Genomic DNA, 18809 nt, shown 5'->3' with positions numbered 1-18809 from the left:
AGAGATAATTGATCGTGTATCAACTTTTTTGGTGTGCCAACAAATTAAAGCAGAACATCAATATCCAATAGGGAAGCTGCAACCACTTTCCATTTTAGAATAGAAGTGGGAGCACATTAGCGTGGAATTTGTTTATGGATTGCCTCATACTTCACCCAAACATGATGTAATGTGGGTGATAATTGACAGATTAACCAAGTTAGCATACTTTTTACCTATCAAGATGGATTATTCTCTAGATAAGCTGGCAGAGATTTATGCAATGAGATTGTAAGACTCTATGGTGCCTCAATCTCTATTGTTTCAGATAGAGATCCAAGGTTTACATCGCGATTTTGGCCTAACTTGCAAAATGCTTTAGGCACCAAGTTGAAGTTTAATACTTTCTATCATCCTCAGGCAAACGGTCAGTCAAAAAGAACTATTCAGACATTGGAGGATATGCTTAGAACATGTGTGATGAAATTTAAGGGAAGTTGGGACAAATATGTGCAGTTAATGGAGTTTCCTATAATAATAATTATTATGCTAGTATTGGCATGACTCCTCATGGAGTCTTATAAGGGAGAAGATGCAGAACACCAGTGTGTTGAATTAAGGCAGGAGAAAGAAAGCTAGAGGGTTCAGAAATAGTGCAACATACTACACATAAAATTCAAATAATCAAGAGTAGAATAAAAGCAGCACAAGACAAAAAAGAGTTATGCATATTTGAAAAGAAGAGATATCGAATACAGTATTGGTGACAAGGTATTTTTGAGGATTTCTCTATGGAAAGGTGTTGTTCGGCTTGGTAAGCATGGGAAGTTGAGTCCTCGGTTCATTAGGCTCTATAAAATTTTAGAAAGGATTGACCAGTTGCTTATCATTTAGTTTTACCTCAAGAATTATCACAGATTCATGATTTTTTCATGTGTCCATGTTAAGGAGGTATAGAAGTGATCCTTCTCATGTTCTTCAAAATCAACTGATTGAGCTGAATGTATGAGGAAGAATCAGTGGAGATTATAGCTAGAGAAGACAAAGTTTTAAGAAGTAATGTAATTCCTCTAGTTAAAGTTCGTTAGAGCAATCACTCTAATTGAGAAGCTACTTGGGAGCTAGAGGAGGATATGCGGCTTCAATATCCGCACTTATTTGCTCCACTAGATATATAAGTTTTGATAATAAAATTTCTTTTAAGGGAGAGAATTGTAAGACCCTTGTTAATAAAATAAAAAAATAAAAAAAGAGTGGGCCCACATTATTAAAAAAAAAAAAAAAGAAGAGAGGATTTTAAATCCTCATCTTCCTGCCCTAGTTTCAGGAGAGCTCTCGAAACCAGAGCAAAAGTGTCCTCAATTTTTATGAATTTCATTTTTTTTTTATAAATTTTTATGTTGTTGGATAAATATTTTTGGTAAATTTTCTTTCGGCCTAATAATATTATTTAAAATGATTATATTTATCCAGCTAACTCATTTTAACATAATTGTACTATTAAGTGCTAAAACTTGGTCTACTCCCCTTTTATTGTTTATTTATCGGCTCATTGAGTAGTCGTACTCACCCTCATATTTTAATATTTCAGATTTTTTTGGTGATCCAGTCTAGCCGTCTTATTTTTGAGTTTATCCTTGCATCCACTTCACTAGCTATGCCTGTATAGTCTAGTGGAGATCGGGCCAACTGGAATTATTTTTGTAAACTTTAATTATTTTAGGATGAATATATATACATCTAAATTTTTATAGAATGCAAGTAATATTTTTGAAATAATAAATGCATATTATTTTTTATCCTTATAGAGAGGATAATAATGCATTCATGGAAAAAGTATGAATATTTGGCATAGAGCCATTTTCCACACATATCTATATTTTTTAAAATTCAATAGATTATCATATTAATTAGCATATTTTCATAGAAAACTCCATCTATCTGTCCTGTCACATTTCTCTTTATAGGTTAGGGACTGGGTATGACATAGGTTAACTCCAAATTTGACTTTTATTAATAATGATCCCATCCCCATAAGCAATTGGCAAAGAGGAGCCAACTGATATTACTAGAGTCTGAGATTACTAGGGTCTTTCAGGATCCCACATGGATTATGGATGAGAATGTGTGTATATTTATATACTACGAAAGAGTTTTATTAAAATTATCATGATTTTGATTTGGATTCAATGGTTGTAATTGGTGTGTGACTATCTTTTAAAAAAAAAAAAAAGCAACAAGCCAAGGGAAAAGCTAGTGTGCATGCGTGATGTGGCATCTACCTGTAAGCAGAAGGAACAAGTTAGGAAAATTAGATTTATTCTCCATTAACTCCTTATGTCATACTATGCGTGATATCTTCTTTGAAATTCCTATGATATTTTCTAAGGCACAAAACTAGTAATATAGCGTTATTCCCATAAATTAATTCATCAACTAAAAGACCTCGAGTAAAGAGTAATTAAAGCCGGCTTAGATATGGTTCACAAACTTCTGTATTCTCTGTCATTTTAGCTGCTCCACGAAAATGTACGACAATTTAATGATGTTTTTCTCAGAGGATTTTGATGAAAAGGCACCCATTTATCTTGTGGTTAAAGGGATGGGAATAAGAGATGATGCATGACCATTAGCATCTACGCCGGAAAAAAGGAGAAAGGGGATGTGTTGGTTTTGGTGGCTTGCTTATATATATATATATTTGCTGTGTCACGTTAATATTGGAGCTCTTTTATTTTAATAATTTATTTTTTTATTAGCATCCAATGGCATCCTTTTATTCTTGTACCTCTTATGTATAGAAAAAGTAAAAGTTGTGTAACGTAAACGTAGTTTGCCCAGTGTACCAACCGTAAATGTAAGCTATAAAATTTACAAGATAAGGCCATTTTAATAAGGATATTAAGTTCATTACAAACCCAAAAAAAGAAAACTCCATCTCAAGTTTCGGCGCAAATTTGCGTTTCTTTCCCTTTCTTTTTCCTTCTTCTTTAATATATTTTTATTAAACCACTTCATCCAAACTGCTATAAATATAGCTCATAGCCTCTTTAGCTCCATCATCACCAAGTCATTCCAACTCTCTCTTTCTCTTTCTCTCTCTCTCACACACACACATAAGAAAAACAAAAAGAACACCTTTCTCAACACAAAAAATGGCGAAACATGAAAACTCTGATTTGGTTGTTGCAATTCTCATCATTCTCTTTGCTTCATCTGTAGCAAATGCAGCACGATATAACGTGCTGAATTATGGGGCCAAGCCTGACGGCAGAACTGATTCAACCAAAGCCTTTCTAGCTGCTTGGAAACAAGCTTGTGGATCCGTTAAGCCAGCCACCGTGTATGTTCCAGCAGGGAGATTCTTTCTAAGAAACGTAATGTTCCAAGGTCCATGCAAGAGTAACGCAATCTTATTTCATATCAGCGGTACCCTTGTGGCTCCTTCAGACTATCGAGTTATTGGTAATGCCGGAAACTGGCTTTCCTTCCAGTACGTCAATGGTGTTACGGTTTCCGGTGGAGTTCTTGATGGACAAGGACCTGCTTTATGGGCTTGTAAGGCCTCTGGCAAGGATTGTCCCAGCGGTGCTACGGTATGTTTTACTTGCAAAAATAATTTAAGAATTTCAAAGGTCAACTATAATTGCTTAAGCCATAATAAAAGGCTGTAATTAAGCGATTAAGTACGGTGATTTATTTCCATTAAACTTTTGCTCAAATTAAGCACTGCAATGAATATTCTAATTTTTTTTCTTCTTCTTCTTTTGTATGCGCAGTCTCTAGGATTTTCCAATTCAAATAATATAGGGATAAGTGGGTTAACTTCACTGAACAGTCAAATGTTCCACATTGTCATCAATGGCTGCAACAATGTCAAAGTGCAAGGTGTCACGGTATCTGCCTCCGGCCACAGCCCCAACACTGATGGCATTCATGTACAATTATCAAGTGGTGTCACAATCCTCAACTCCAAGATTAGAACCGGCGACGATTGTATCTCAATAGGTGCTGGTACGACTAACTTATGGATTGAAAAAGTAGCATGTGGTCCTGGCCATGGAATCAGGTAATTTAAACAAAATATAAAGGGATTGTCTGCACATGATCATTAATTAATAATTGGTTAGAATATACTAAAATACGAGAGTTGATTAGACATGTGTGTTTCTATATATGCAGCATTGGGAGTTTGGGAAAGGATCTCAAAGAGCCTGGGGTACAAAATGTGACAGTTAAATCTGTTACATTTACAGATACTCAAAATGGATTGAGAATCAAGTCTTGGGGAAGACCGAGCAGTGGTTTTGTGAGGAATGTACTTTTCCAACATGCTACTATGACCAATGTTCAGAATCCCATTGTTATCGACCAAAATTACTGTCCTGACAACAAAAATTGTCCTGGTCAGGTAGGTTTAAATGCAAACTTCTAGTTTCTAGATGTGCTTATGCTGCTTGCCAATATTAACAACTAAAATCAAATTTTGAACTGAATAATTTTGAATTGAACAGCAATCTGGAGTTAAAATTAGCGATGTGACGTATCAAGACATTCAGGGAACATCAGCAACAGAGATGGCAGTGAAATTTGATTGCAGTAAGAAGAAGCCATGCACTGGGATCAAATTGGAAGATGTGAAACTAACTTACAAGAACCAGCCAGCTGATGCGTCTTGTAACAATGCAGATGGAACAGCATCCGGTTTCGTTCAGCCCTCTAGTTGTCTGTAGACATAGCAGCACGTTTAAATGGGTCATCGCTATACAACCATGTATGGTTGTACAGTGCTTGAGCCTGTGGCGTTTCCAGCATATTGTTGCTGCTTGGAGAGCCCGGCCTTGCAATTACTGCGGGAGTGCATATTATTTGATGTAGTGGTCTTGTTGTTGCTCTCTTACTAAAATTGATTTCAATATTTGATTATAGAGATAATTTTAGTCATTTTGTTCCTTATGGTTTTATATTCTCGTTCATTATTTATTATTAGTAATAATATGGTATTCAATCCGTTCTTGAAATTAACCGATGTAACAAATAGAGTGAAAAAAAAAAAAAAAAACATTTAATGTACAGCTATTGGACAACAGTTTTAATATAGCGTGTGTTTAAACGAGGAGAAGGGGAGGATGACTGTCCCCCTAGCTCGCCACCAGTGGCATCTCTTGCATCAATTGGAGCTGTCAAGCTCTCCGTCTCTTTAAACCACCTTGAAACTCTCTCCTGACACCAATTTCAGTGGAGAGACGCAGAGATAAGTGACGATCAATCTTTTAAATGCGGGACTGGGAGATGAATTGGCGTTAACATTAGGCCGATTCAGTTTAAAATCGAATCGAACCGAATAAATTAAAAATTAAAATTTTAATATTTATGAAAATCAAACTGATTTTAGTCAGAAATTAAATCGAACTGGATCGGTCTGATTTAATTCAATTCGGTTCGGTTTAATTTGATCTTTTTAAATTTTTAACAAATTTTTTATTTTTTACATGGCGGTCCCGCTAGCCGGTTAGCGAGCGAGGGTTCCACTAGCCTGTTAGCGGGCGGGGTCCTGCTGCCCGGTCAATGGACGGGGTTCCAAAGAGGCAATGCCCCTCGAAGGTAAACAGAACCATTAATCGCATTAATAGTAATCTACCTAAATTTCCTTATTCTGCATATCAGTTAGAATGATTTTACTGATCTTATCAGTAATTGTTTGATTATATCAAACAATCATTGACTATATAGAAAACGATGCCATCATTTATTAATCATATTAATAAACAACAGTAACGCATATGTGCTAATCACTATTAACATCTTTCTGAAATCCTTAATCGAATAATCTGTTAATCATATTAACACTTATAATTAAAAATGTTTTGTTAATCCAATTAACAGAAAAATGTGTGTATATTGTGTGAAAACGATTTTCACATAAAACCTACAGATATCATGGATTCATATCATATATAAATATATTGTTTTTAATATCATATGTAAAATAAACTATACAATTTAATTACCATGCCATTCGAGCAAACATATATCACTTATAGCACATCAACCATAGCACATTCGACTTAAACGAAAAACACAAGTTGGCTCTGATACCACTGTTAGGAAACCCAAAAATTACTGCAACCCAAAACACGCAGTGGAAAAAAAATCTCTGAAACTGATGGTGCTGCTTCTGAAACGAACACTCTCAATGGTATCCACACGAACGCTTTTCCGTCTAGAGTGCTAGCTCTCTCAACGGAAGGATAAGCTATGTGCTCCTCAATTTGCAGTAAAAAAAAAAAAAACGATCACTCCAAAAACCTTACTTCCACAATTTCGCAGAAGAAATTTTATTCGTTTTTCAGTCTTTTGTTTCCCCGCACTTCTTTTCGCAAAAGAGTTGTGTTCATAACCAACTATCACAATCTCGCAGATACTTTAATATCTATGTGATAAGTCTTCTTTCAAAAAAGACAATGGAAAAATCCTTTATATGTAACCGTTACAGATAGACTGCAGATCTTTTAAATATTATTATATTATAATAATAATTAATTAATATTAATAATAATAACATCTTTATTATTATTATTTTTTTTTTTTTGAAATGGGGGATGGGGGATTTGAACCTGAGATCTATCAGGTTTAACCGGATGCACTTACCATCAGGCTAAGCCTAGGAGTGCAACATCTTTATTATTATTAATTATACTAATGAGTTTTTAACCCATTAATATGACATAGCACATCAACGACTTATTTTTGTGTATGACTCAATAGACTCACATTAATTGGCAATAGACCAAGTCCCACAAAACCCATAAATCATAAGCGGCCTCTAACAAGATATTATAACTACCCAATTAATATGAGGATTGATAGTCCGATAAAGCCTAATAAATAGAACATGTATTAGTCTATTTGTCACACGATATCTAGTTTAAATATAAGTCATGGTCAATATCAAACTTATAATATTCAAACTTATGATTTCTCAATCTCTAAGTAGACTGATAAAACCAAATGATATTGATCACACTATCAATTCATTTGAGCATGACCATGCATTTTTCAGTCTCACTTATCGAGGGGCCCAGAAGATATCTCTCTCAAAGAAAGGGACAAATTCTATCTTGACTGTTTAATATTCTCTACATAATTTCTATTACGCTCAATCATAACCTTTATGATTATCCGATTAAAGACAATGTTTAGTTATGTCAAAACATAACAGTCCTTATGTTGAAAATTATGACAATCTCAAGTTAAAGGATTAAGACATAACTACTTTAAGATTCACTTATGACAATAACCCATGTAGTGATCTCAATGCGGATCCATCAAATATTTTATTTTCTAACAAGTATCTATGATTATTGAATTATATCAACATATATATAATCATCTCATGATTATCAATCAATAATCATACTAGTCATATTTTATTATTATCACTATAATAATAAGTAACCAGGAATGCTAATCATTATTATGTAACATGCAAACAAATAATAATGATAATAAAACCTCGTTTATTAATAATCAAAATGACATACAAAAAAAGGTTCAAGATAATGGTCTAGGACAAATACACTAACATATAGATGCCTCATCTTGTGCATCTGGCTCCTTTACCACAGTAGGTCTCCTCCCTCTACGGATCACTTCCTAAAACTAAAGCCATATAAGCAACATACTACAATATTTAGAAATCTAAACATATTTGACAAATACATATATGACTATAGTAACGCAAAATTTTTTTATTTGGAAGCAACAATTACAAACAAGTGCGAACAACAATCCTATACTCCGCATGTGACAACCTATATACAATTCCCAAAACCTTAAAGCCTAAGCTCTCGTACTAGCTTTGTCATGATCTAACTTTATGGGTTAGATCGACACTAGAACTTGGGCCAGCATAAAGCCTCCAAAGTCCGTAGTAAGCCTCAAATCACGTCAACCTAAAATTTAGCCTAAAAAGAAAAGTCTAAAAATTAAGAAATTAAACGGATAGAGTTTCGCCATAAACTGGACATACCAACGGGGAGAAAACTCACCCGACCTGTATGGGAATAAAACTCAACAACTTGGGGAGCTCAGCTCACTCTCACAATCCACAACATTCTCAAATAATTAAAATAATAATAGTATCATTGTAGGGAGCTCAACTCTCAAAGAGAAATTCAATATTACAAGAAAATATTAGTTGAAATAAGATTTCTACAACCTAGAGGATATCCTCAATAGTTACTGCAGAGTTTTAAAGTTAAAATTTTAAATATCAAAATATAATAAAAATGTAGATAGCCCTGCAAGAAAGAATTTGCAAGTCGACTCTCAAAAAAATACACATGTCATCTGAAAAAAATATTTGAACAGTAGTGAGTGTGCTACTCAATGAGTATGGATATTAATTATAATCATAAATCCTATAACTATCTAATACTAATGCAATCCTACTAATGAAAATGCATCAATTAATTAGTCATACAATCTTCCCACAAGAGGATAAATTAGAGCTACTTACACACCCATCCAAAAGTAAATATTGGGAGCCGACTCCATATCTTCGCTCTCTCAATCCAATACGTCCACTTAAATCGTTCTGTAGGAGTCGGTGAAATATAGTGTCGTACCTACCCTGCAGTGACGAGAGTCAGCAAAATATAGCGTCGTATCTACCCCGACTATCTATATCCTCAAGAGTCAGCAAGATAATACACCGTACCCACCATGGGAATCCACATCCATCCATCTATGTATATATATATAAAAGCTCCAACTTATACCCAAGGCAACACAATTCAAAATAAATAATGCAAAGAGTAAAAGATGCTCCTAACATATCAACGAGGTACATACTAAGTGATACATGAGCATGTTAGATAAATATAAATATTATTGAATTTACAAGGATAATTAATATCCAACTCACAAAATAGGGTGACTCGTCGTCTAGCGGTTTTGCTGGGAAGAAGATGGTTGATTCAGATTACCTATATAAAATCATCACAAGATTATAAAAAAGGACTACAAGCAAATAAATAAAGTAACAAAGACATTCTAAGCTTATGATGAAATTTTGGCAGAGTTTCTCCTATACCTATGACCTAACCTCCCTGAAAAAATAAACACAATTCGTCTATCTCTACAAGCACAATAGCCTCAGGCCCGCAACACAAAAATATATTATTAATCTATCACTTACCAAAACTATCCAATTATTGCATCTTATAAACTTTGCTCACGTACCTTAACATCTCCATAGTCCGATAAAATACTAAAAGCTCTTTGAAAATTCTAGTAATATTCTCTAGAGTTTTCAATAATGATACCTTATTATAACAATTGATTTTACTCGATTATATCCTATCTAAGATATTTAACAATGTATCAACCTAAACATTGACATTATGGTAAGATGACAATTTTGAGTTTGAACTTACCAAAGCCAAGTCTGACATCTGAAACGCATTCGGAACATCTAAAAATGGTGGAAAGGGCTATAATATAAACCTCTTTTGGAGGTCTGTCCCAGAGCCCACATGTTCGGACTAAAATTACAGTCCCGAGCGCCGGTAGAATTTCTCCAAAATGAAGGTGCTTACACAAAGTTCATAACACCGTAAGTAAGAATATAACTTTATTTTATGAAAATGCATCTCTAAGGGCCTGAAAACTCACCGTCAAGCTTATGGGTCTCTAAAATTTTTCGGTGTCGAAAAATTATGAGATTAGTGTCTACACGAAACTCTCGACAAGTATAACACGCTGGTAGCTTCAAATTATAAAATTGAATGTAGGTAGTGAGTATTTTAGGATAATAAACCTTAACCTATAACCGTTACATAAATTTAAATTTAAATTAGTTTAAATTTATTTTTAAATTATTTAAATTCATTTTCGGTATTTAAATTTGGATTACGTTCAAAAAGTGAATATTTTAGAATAGTTAATTTGAACTCGTGATAGATATATAAATTTAAATTTAAGTTCGTTTAAATCCGTTTAAAAATTATTCAAACTCCATTTCAAAAAAAAAATTATTCAAAGTATCTATTATAATTCAAACATTTCGGATATGCATGAAAACTCGCCTGATAACTAACCCTGTCTCTCTTGGTAACCTGGCTCTTGCATGATGCATATGTCATTGGGTATAACTGAATAAAGTGATCCACTTAATTAATTAGGATGTGAAAGAATTTAGGATTGTAATTAGCATAAATTAATTATCAGAGTTTCTTCAACTTGCTTAGGCAAAGATGAATTCATGGCAATATTTACGGTTGGACTTTACGAATCATTTGAAGCTCCCCTCAAATCTTGCCCCAATCTTCTGCAAGCTAACCTCCTCTCTCATATGATTATTATTATTACTGGAAAAATAGAAAAGTATTATTATTTTTTTTTATTTATAAAATTGTCATATATATGAGAACTTTTGTCACAAAAGAAAATAATAAAACTGAAAGTGAAAAAAAATAAACAATTTTTAGGGAAGCCAAGTTGACTTGAGTAACCACATGAAATACTTGGGTCAGTTAAAACGGTTATACTGGTAGACCGTTGAAAAGATACAAAGCATATGACATCACAAGTACAAAGTTTCAACCAAAAGCTGAACAAAGGCCACCTTCCTTTCTGGTGTGTACATATGCAAGGAAGTTATGGCCCTTAATTTTAGGAAATACGTAGAGTTGCCGAGTTCTTCTCCGTTTTGTACTCCACCTGTCACGTTCCCAAACATTTCATTTGCAAGCTTATCCGATTATTTACGTTAAAACATGGAATGCATGCACGCCATGGGTTCCCTCTTCCGCCGAAATCAGCTGTTTTATTGGACGACCTGTTGTATTCTTCAACTGTCACGTGAAAATCAAGAAAAGGATTTTCCATTTTCAACCAAATGAATAAGAAATAAAGTTGATTTAAAAAAAAAAGGAAAAAAGTTGAAAATCTTTCAAATTGATGCTTCTTCAATTTCTTTTTCTACCTTAATATTCTTTTCAAAATCATCAATTGGGAGTCTTCTTCATCCTTAATTTTCTTTGCTAAGGTTGGCCGGTTCCCTCTACTTGACCAAAGAAGATAAAAACAAAAGATAATTTACTATTACTGTTTATTGTTGAGAACCTATATATTCCATCTGATTATTATATTATTCTAAAATTATTATATATAAGTTAATTGTTTCATTCAATTTTAAATAGTAGCTCCTGAGTGAAAAGTTAATATTAAGAAAAAAAAGGTGAAAATCCTTAAATTTCTGTAGAAAACGGCATTCAAAATCCTATATAAACCTCCTCAGGCAGTTTCGACTTCCTCACAACTCTCTATATCCCACTTTTTCTTCCTCTTCAACTTTCTTATCAGCCAAACAAGAAATGGCACACACAGTTAGCTTTCTTGCTTTCACACTTTTCTCTGTTTTCTTGGCTTCATCATCTCCTGCATTTGGAGGATCAGCACGATACAGTGTGCAGAGCTATGGTGCCAAGCCTGATGGCACAACTGACTCAACTAAGGCCTTTCTTGCTGCATGGGCTCAGGTCTGTGGGTCCTCAGAACCTGCCTCTCTTTACGTGCCTTCAGGGAGGTTTTCTCTAGGCAAGGTGACCTTTCAAGGCCCCTGCAAGAACAGTGCAATTCTAATTACTATCGATGGTACCCTTGTGGCTCCATCAGATTATTCGGCTATTGGCCATGAAAAAAATTGGCTAATGTTCGAGCATGTTGATGGGGTTACCGTTTCCGGTGGTATACTTGATGGTCAAGGCACTGCCTTGTGGTCTTGCAAAGCCTCCGGCAAGAGTTGCCCCAGTGGCGCAACGGTAAGCTCTACAGCTCAAGCACATGATGACTTAGGAAAGAAGTGAGTAGTTAAAACATTCTAATGGCTCTCCTTGTTTTGTATATGCAGTCAATAGAATTCTCCAATTCCAATAACATCCAAATCAATGGATTAGCATCACAAGATAGTCAGAAGTTTCACATTGTCATCAACGGCTGCAACAATGTGAGAGCCCAAGATGTGAAAGTCTCTGCCGCCGGCGACAGCCCGAACACCGACGGGATTCACGTCGAACAATCAAATGGCGTCACAATCTTGAATTCCAAGATTGGTACAGGTGATGATTGTGTATCCATTGGCCCTGGCACCACTAATTTATGGATTGAAAATGTTGCTTGTGGACCTGGCCATGGAATCAGGTAAAGAAAGTTGTTACTTACTTCATACACGACCATATATTATTTTTTGTTCAATGTTTGTTCACATTATGGTACTGAAAATTTTCAAAAATGTGATTGTTCCAGCATTGGAAGTTTAGGGAAGGAACTTGAAGAAGATGGAGTGCAAAATGTAACGGTTAAGACTTGTACATTTTCTGGCACTGAAAATGGTGTGAGGATTAAATCTTGGGGGAGACCCAGCACTGGTTTTGCTAAGAACATTCTTTTCCAACATGCTGTTATGACCAATGTCCAAAACCCAATTGTGATTGATCAAAATTATTGTCCTGGTGACAAAAATTGTCCTAATCAGGTATAATCTACAACTCTTTAGACAAAGAGAAATCATTTAATTATTTTATATGTTGAACTCCAAATAAATCAATCTACTTGTTAACATTTCACAGCAATCTGGTATTAAATTAGCGATGTATCCTACCAAGATATCCATGGATCATCAGCAACAGAAGTGGCAGTCAAATTAGATTGTAGCAAGAAGAACCCATGCACTGGGATTGAATTGGAGGATGTGAAGCTCACTTACAATAATCGGCCAGCTGAAGCTTCCTGTACTAACGCTGCCGGTACAATTTCTGGCTTTGTTCAACCCTCAAGCTGTCTGTAGAAGGAGGGAATGTTTGGCTTCGGGATTTTGAATGGCAACAATGTTTAGGTGTAAGAGAACTAGCTCATAGAGTCTGTTGAGCTTGGTCTTTGGTTCATTAAATCGGTTTATTGCCCGAGTCTGTGGCTTTTAGGTCCAATTTTGCTTGGTTATAGCCCGACCCTGCAGTGATATCCTTTGTTTCTATCTTGTTAACTTGTTATGAGAAATATATTTTATGTTACATTGTCCTAATTCTCTACATAATTTCTTAGAAAAAAACAAACTCTAGTTGACTTTAATATTTTACCTTAACTTCATCAATTTCTTTAATAAAGAGTCTTGTGAAATTAAATGATTAACTACTTAACCAAATTCATCTTAAAGAAGAGTAGAGTATAATTAACAAGATCACAGATTAACAGTCCATGCGAGGGAATAGAAAACATGCCAACAAATTTGCATGAAAAAGCACAGAATAGATAAAGGAAGAAAACTGAATCAAATACTGAAAAGGAAGAAAGTGGAGATCAGCAACCCATTCTTAAGATTTGTAAATTTCATAGCTTGTCAACTTAAGATTTGTAACAACACAATCTCTCAAATGAAATTGAAACATGAAACTCCATTAACTTTAATCCCTTATAACAATAAAATCATTCTTACTCTTTATTACCGGTTAGTAGGTGAACTAATGATGTGCCATTGTCCATCGTGGCAATAAACATATTTTCTGGCTCATTTCTTCTGCTAAGTTAACACTTCTTTATCCCCTCTTTTTATTTTCTTTTTTCTAATTCTTCTTACTCATCATGCCCAATCCGAACCCTCTCTTTTTTAATCCCTCCTTTTAAATCCTTTTGGTAGCTTTCAATGCCTCTATCGTGCGTGAAGCCATCCATCTTTCAGACCAGCAACCCATTCATCATATACACCAACATCCATCATAAATCCTTTTCTTGTGCATGAATACCAGTGGTGTGAAGAGCTGATGTATGTGAAGAAACAAATAAATTGATAAAGACCTCAATCCTCTCTCCACATTTTAGATTGCAAAATCAAGCTAAGTGGCTTTAAATAATCATTGGGGCTATTGAAGTTTGTGTTTCAAAACTAGGGGACCACAAACAAGATTCCACCAAAATGGTATAATGACCCACAATATACTAGGTAAGGAAAAAAATAACTTATTGTGTTTTTCGATATTCTTTAATGAGACTAAAGCAAAAAAGAATTTTCCTAAGAGTTTAGTAAGATTTTATTAATGTATTATAAGTTTGAGAATATTATATACATGATAATTTGTATTTTGTCTTATTTATTTTATATTTTGATAAACATAACAGTTGATATTGTGATGGAACGTCTAATAATAGTAAATATCAATATGGAGTGAGTAAAAATGATTATTTTAATATGCAAAGGACTTGTGATGGCTTATGATCATTAAATATTGATATTGTAATAATATGGTTTAAACTTATCCAAATAAATTTGACCCATTTATCACTTGGCCGATCTCATTTTTTCTAAATGATATTGCGAAACCAGAATCTTTCCAATTTTTCGAACTCGGGTGTTTTGATATCAATTATAACAATCCGATCCAAACTAATCCAAATAATTTTTGAACCTATTTAACACACTTGACTCAAAATGGCTAATCCAATTTATTTAATAATTTCAAACTAAGATTATATAAACCCACACATCTCATTTTTTCCAAACGATATGAGACTATCAGGCTTCACATAGAAAGGGGATTTGATCAGTCCAAATTTATACCATTTTATTATGTTGTTATCAATGTTAATTTATACTTTTTCTGCTTAATTTTGTGGTTTTGATTTTATTTTGCAGAAAATTGTGTAAAGAGGTAATTTGATGAAAATGCTCTCAAAATTGCCTAAAATATGATAAAGGAAAACAAGTATACTTGCACAAGTCAAGTTGCAGCTAAAGAGGAGATAAATAAGGAAATTGCATTCAACCAAGTGATTTAAAATTCAAATTTTAAATTTTCAAATGCATTCAAAATTCAAAATTTAAAATTCAAAATTCAGCTTGTTGAGGAAGTCAAATCTCAAGAAGATGCACTTGCCTCCCAAAGATTCAAAATTCAAAATTTAAAGAGGACATTCAAAATTTGAAATTCAAAAGAAGGCTTCACCTCATCAAAGGGACCTAGGGCAATACTCTTATGCTATATAAGCATAAGGAGCCGCACGCCCAAGTCCCCCTTCCCTTCCCCAATTCGGATCAAGTGGTCGAACCTCCTTCTCCTTCCAAGGCCGCCGGCCACCCTTCTTCTTCTTCTTTTCTTTTATTTTCTGTTTTGTTTCACCCATGAGTGGCTGAAACCTCTTTTTCTAGTTGTAGATTAGGTGAAACTTTGGTTGTCTTATGGATTGGGAGATCTGAACATACATTGTTTATCTTTTTTTTTTCAATATTTATGCAATTTCATGCTTAATTCCATTGTTGCTTTGTGATTTAGATCAATAGGGCCAATTGATTCTTGATTGCAACGTAATAATTTGTTAGTTTGAATAGTTTTAAGTCCGTAATTGCTTGAATTATTCAAATACAAGTAACTCTTGGTGTAAAAACTAAGGAAATTGCATGATCTAGCAATATCGTCATGCGTTTGGGTAGCTAGAATTAGGTCTCTCTATTTCTTAATGCAATTGACAGTTGTTAGATACCAAATGCCCAAGGACGTTCCTTAACAACTTGTTGATTAGTTATTAATTAGAGGACATTCCCTAGTTAATTTATGCTTAAGGAGGGATATGGTGGTGAGAAGCATATTCCACCTCCATAACTAATTTATTGAATCAAACAAAGGAACCTAAGTGTCAATGATCAATCCCAACAACTGAAATGGATCCAATTCTTCAACTAGAGCTTTTCTCATATTTGAATTTCTTTACTTTAATGATTTGCTTTACTTTATTGCTTTCAGTATTAGTTTAATTCAATCAATCTCAAAAATTCCCCATTTTTATTTTACTTTCAGTTTGTTTACTTAGTCTTGATAAGAAAAATAGGTAAGTATCAATTCCCTGTGGATTCAATTCTTTTGCCACTATCTATGTACAGTTGTAAAATTGTTGATAATCAAAAATGTTATTTTTAACCGGTTTCGACAACCCACAGTCAAGATTAAAATATAAGTAAACATTGAGGATATGATTGAAAATGATAGAGGATTGGAGCATGAAAAAAAAAATGAGAATATGGGGGAGTGAAATAGGAGTGGAGCATAGAATTTCTAAGAATATGGAAGTTCAGAAAAGAGGTTGGAGGTTAGAGAAATTAAGCATGTGGAAGTTCAAACAGGTGAAAAAGATGAATTAAAAAATGAACAATAATTGAATGATAAGGAATACAACATGGAGATAAGTGACGAAGATATTAAAGTCGTCTTTGAAGAGATTAGAGAACGTTTAGTTGATAGTAGACTAAAGAACAGTGTGTCAGTTCATAGGAAGAATATGAATAATAATGTTCAAATGAATAATGAAGAACCAAATTATACACTTGATGCTTTGTTGATAGATTTTAAGTCTGACAATGATGGTAAGGTTAGGTTTCTTTATTTCAATGCTGAAAAGGATATGCAAGATTTAACTTTTTGGATATAATATAGTCAAGATCTCTTATTATGAAGTTTTTAATAGATATTATATACTATTTTGTAAGAGCCTTCTGTTTTGACATTTTTAATTTTGTCCTTCACTATCAAGAGAAAGCTTAAGTTCCTTTGATCTATTAGGTAATAAGCTCCCTCCTTCATCTACAATTGCTCTTCACGGCCAAAGATTGTAACACCTTAAAGTTTAGAGAAATAATATTTAAAGTCATTATTATAATAAAAATAAGCCTATGAAAATTAGAGATAGAATTTAAGTTTAAATTGATTTAAATTTGAGAGTTTAGAAGTTTCAAGTGTAAAAATAAAAGTTTAATTTTTCAAAGGACCAAAAGTGCAAATATTTCCTTTAAAATCAGTAACAGCAATGTGGCCTAACGTTCTCCACAGAAAAAAAAAAAAGAGAGAAAAAGAAAAAGTAGGAAAAGGAGAAGATGTGGAGAGTTGTAGCAAGGAGGCTCTATTCGTTGTGCTCAACACAGCCTTCTTGGAGGCCCAACGAGTTTGCTTCTGTAACCGCCTCATGAAACCCAATAGCAGACGATGATTCTTCCACCTTGGAAGACTTTAAATTTCCTTACTTTTCAGCCTCATTTACACCTTCCTAATGGAGGTTTGAGTTTTCGTGCTTAATTTAGGGTTCTTTTCCCCTGGGTTCAATCGAGAAATTGCTTTTTTTTTTCTCTAGAGTATTTGGCTTGATAAAGTTTAAGAATTTGATTTTTTTTTTGTTTCATTTTTTTTTTCATGTGACTAATCATAAAGTTAAGGAAGCTGGAGTGGAAGTGAAAGCTTTCCTTTATGGTGAATAGATGTAATCAAGAAACATATTACAATGCAAATAAAGACGTGCATTAAGAGGAGACCTTCTACTTTTGTTCTTCTGGTTTTAAGTTCTTAATAAAAAAGTACTGGTCATTGCTTTGTGGCTTAAGACTGGAAAGTAAGTTGGATTTATAAGTGGTTCTCTAGTTTCTTTCTTTTTTTTTTTTAAACTCAACCCTAGAGGTTTTAATTTAATCCAATAATGGGCTTGTTTCTCTTCTAAAGAAGCCAATATGCCTCTAGAATGGACATTCTTATTCACCTTCGTACAATAAATAAGTTTTCATATTTGCATATGGCATTTTTTCTATTAATTTTCTTTCTTAAGTCTAGATGATATTTTTTCGCTTATTTTTGTTATGCAATCGAATATATGTGTTTGTAGATATTTTATGTTATTCACTAGAATATTATTGAATCTTTCTATTTGAATCTTTAAGTTATTAATAATTTAAAATTTTGTTCCTTCAATAATTATTTTGTTTAAATTACACATTAAAATCTTAGATGATAATTGAGAATATAGTGAACTTTCGAATTTAAGCCTAATGTAAAATAACTTTATCATTATTAATTATTGCTTAGGATTTTTTTATGTATATGAATTAGGCTTTAATGCACATTGTCTTATATATATATATCAATATATCGTCTACTGCTAAGAATATTATCGTTGAGCTTAACAGAGGTAAAAAGCTCAATACTAGCCATTAGGAGATTTGAAGCATGAAAATTCATTATGTCTTAGAAGAGCAAGAGGCCCATGAGGTTTTGAATCTGATCATGTCAGGTTGGCACCTCATAAAACATGTAAAAGACCGAGAGACCTATGACGCTGGAAAAAAAAAAAAAGAATTCCCTTACTTGCATTATGTTGTTGAGCAGCATAGATGATGATGTGACACACAAATTTTAAAAGCATGCAAATGTGAAGGACATGTAGTTCGCATTTAAAGGAGAAATTTAGAAACATTTCTCTTACTCGACTCAAAACTTTCACTACTAAGTTTGATACCTATAAGAAGCACCTAACCATAGCACGCGTAAGCATATGAGGCATATGTCTAATATGATTAATAAGCTGAAAAATGTTGGTCATGAGTTGACTGGTGAGTAATAAGTCCAAGTTGTTATTCGTTTCTTACCCCAAAGCTGGGAACATATGAAAATGCACCTAACCCATAATGTGCATATTCAAACTATTTAAGGTGTTATACAATATCTTGAGCTTACGGAAGAGCGCCTTGAGATAAATAAGTCTAGCACAAGTGTGTACATGACTTGCTCTAGTTCACAAGATGGACAAGCAAGAGTGCAAGTGTAAGCATGATGGGTCTCAACATAAGAAGGGGAATGGACAAGCCTCTAAGAAGCCAAAGTTTAATTAATATGGGAAGGGAAAGGCTCCTTTTCAAGAAGAAAAAGAAGAACAAAACTGATAGAACATATTTTAGTCCTTTTTATCTTGATATTAATGATGATTATTTACATGATTTCTGCTTAATTTAATGTTCTTGG

The 18809-nt window shown here is 33.7% G+C and overlaps 1 protein-coding gene and 1 pseudogene across 1 annotated transcript; both read left to right on the top strand.

The window, feature by feature from the left end:
- The first annotated feature begins 3060 nt into the window (after positions 1-3060).
- On the top strand, positions 3061-4951 carry LOC110618995 (polygalacturonase-like). The gene is made up of 4 exons (XM_043958607.1): positions 3061-3575; positions 3759-4048; positions 4162-4390; positions 4494-4951. The coding sequence occupies exons 1-4, from the start codon at positions 3135-3137 to the stop codon at positions 4710-4712; spliced, it is 1179 nt and encodes a 392-aa protein (XP_043814542.1). The 5' UTR covers positions 3061-3134; the 3' UTR covers positions 4713-4951.
- A 6370-nt stretch (positions 4952-11321) lies between these two features.
- On the top strand, positions 11322-13057 carry LOC110619714 (annotated as a pseudogene).
- Positions 13058-18809: the final 5752 nt, after the last annotated feature.

Source organism: Manihot esculenta, chromosome 7 (genome assembly GCF_001659605.2).
Source record: "Manihot esculenta cultivar AM560-2 chromosome 7, M.esculenta_v8, whole genome shotgun sequence".
Classification (NCBI taxonomy): Eukaryota; Viridiplantae; Streptophyta; class Magnoliopsida; order Malpighiales; family Euphorbiaceae; genus Manihot; species Manihot esculenta.
Note: the sequence above shows the minus strand (reverse complement) of the source record. Positions and strands in the feature narration are given on the sequence as shown.

Bases quoted from the DNA above. Each gene is read 5' to 3' on its own strand.
- LOC110618995 (XM_043958607.1), top strand. From the start codon at position 3,135: ATGGCGAAACATGAAAACTCTGATTTGGTTGTTGCAATTCTCATCATT. The intron at 3,576-3,758 runs GTATGTTTTACT...TTGTATGCGCAG, and splicing joins ATTGTCCCAGCGGTGCTACG to TCTCTAGGATTTTCCAATTC. The intron at 4,391-4,493 runs GTAGGTTTAAAT...TGAATTGAACAG, and splicing joins ACAAAAATTGTCCTGGTCAG to CAATCTGGAGTTAAAATTAG.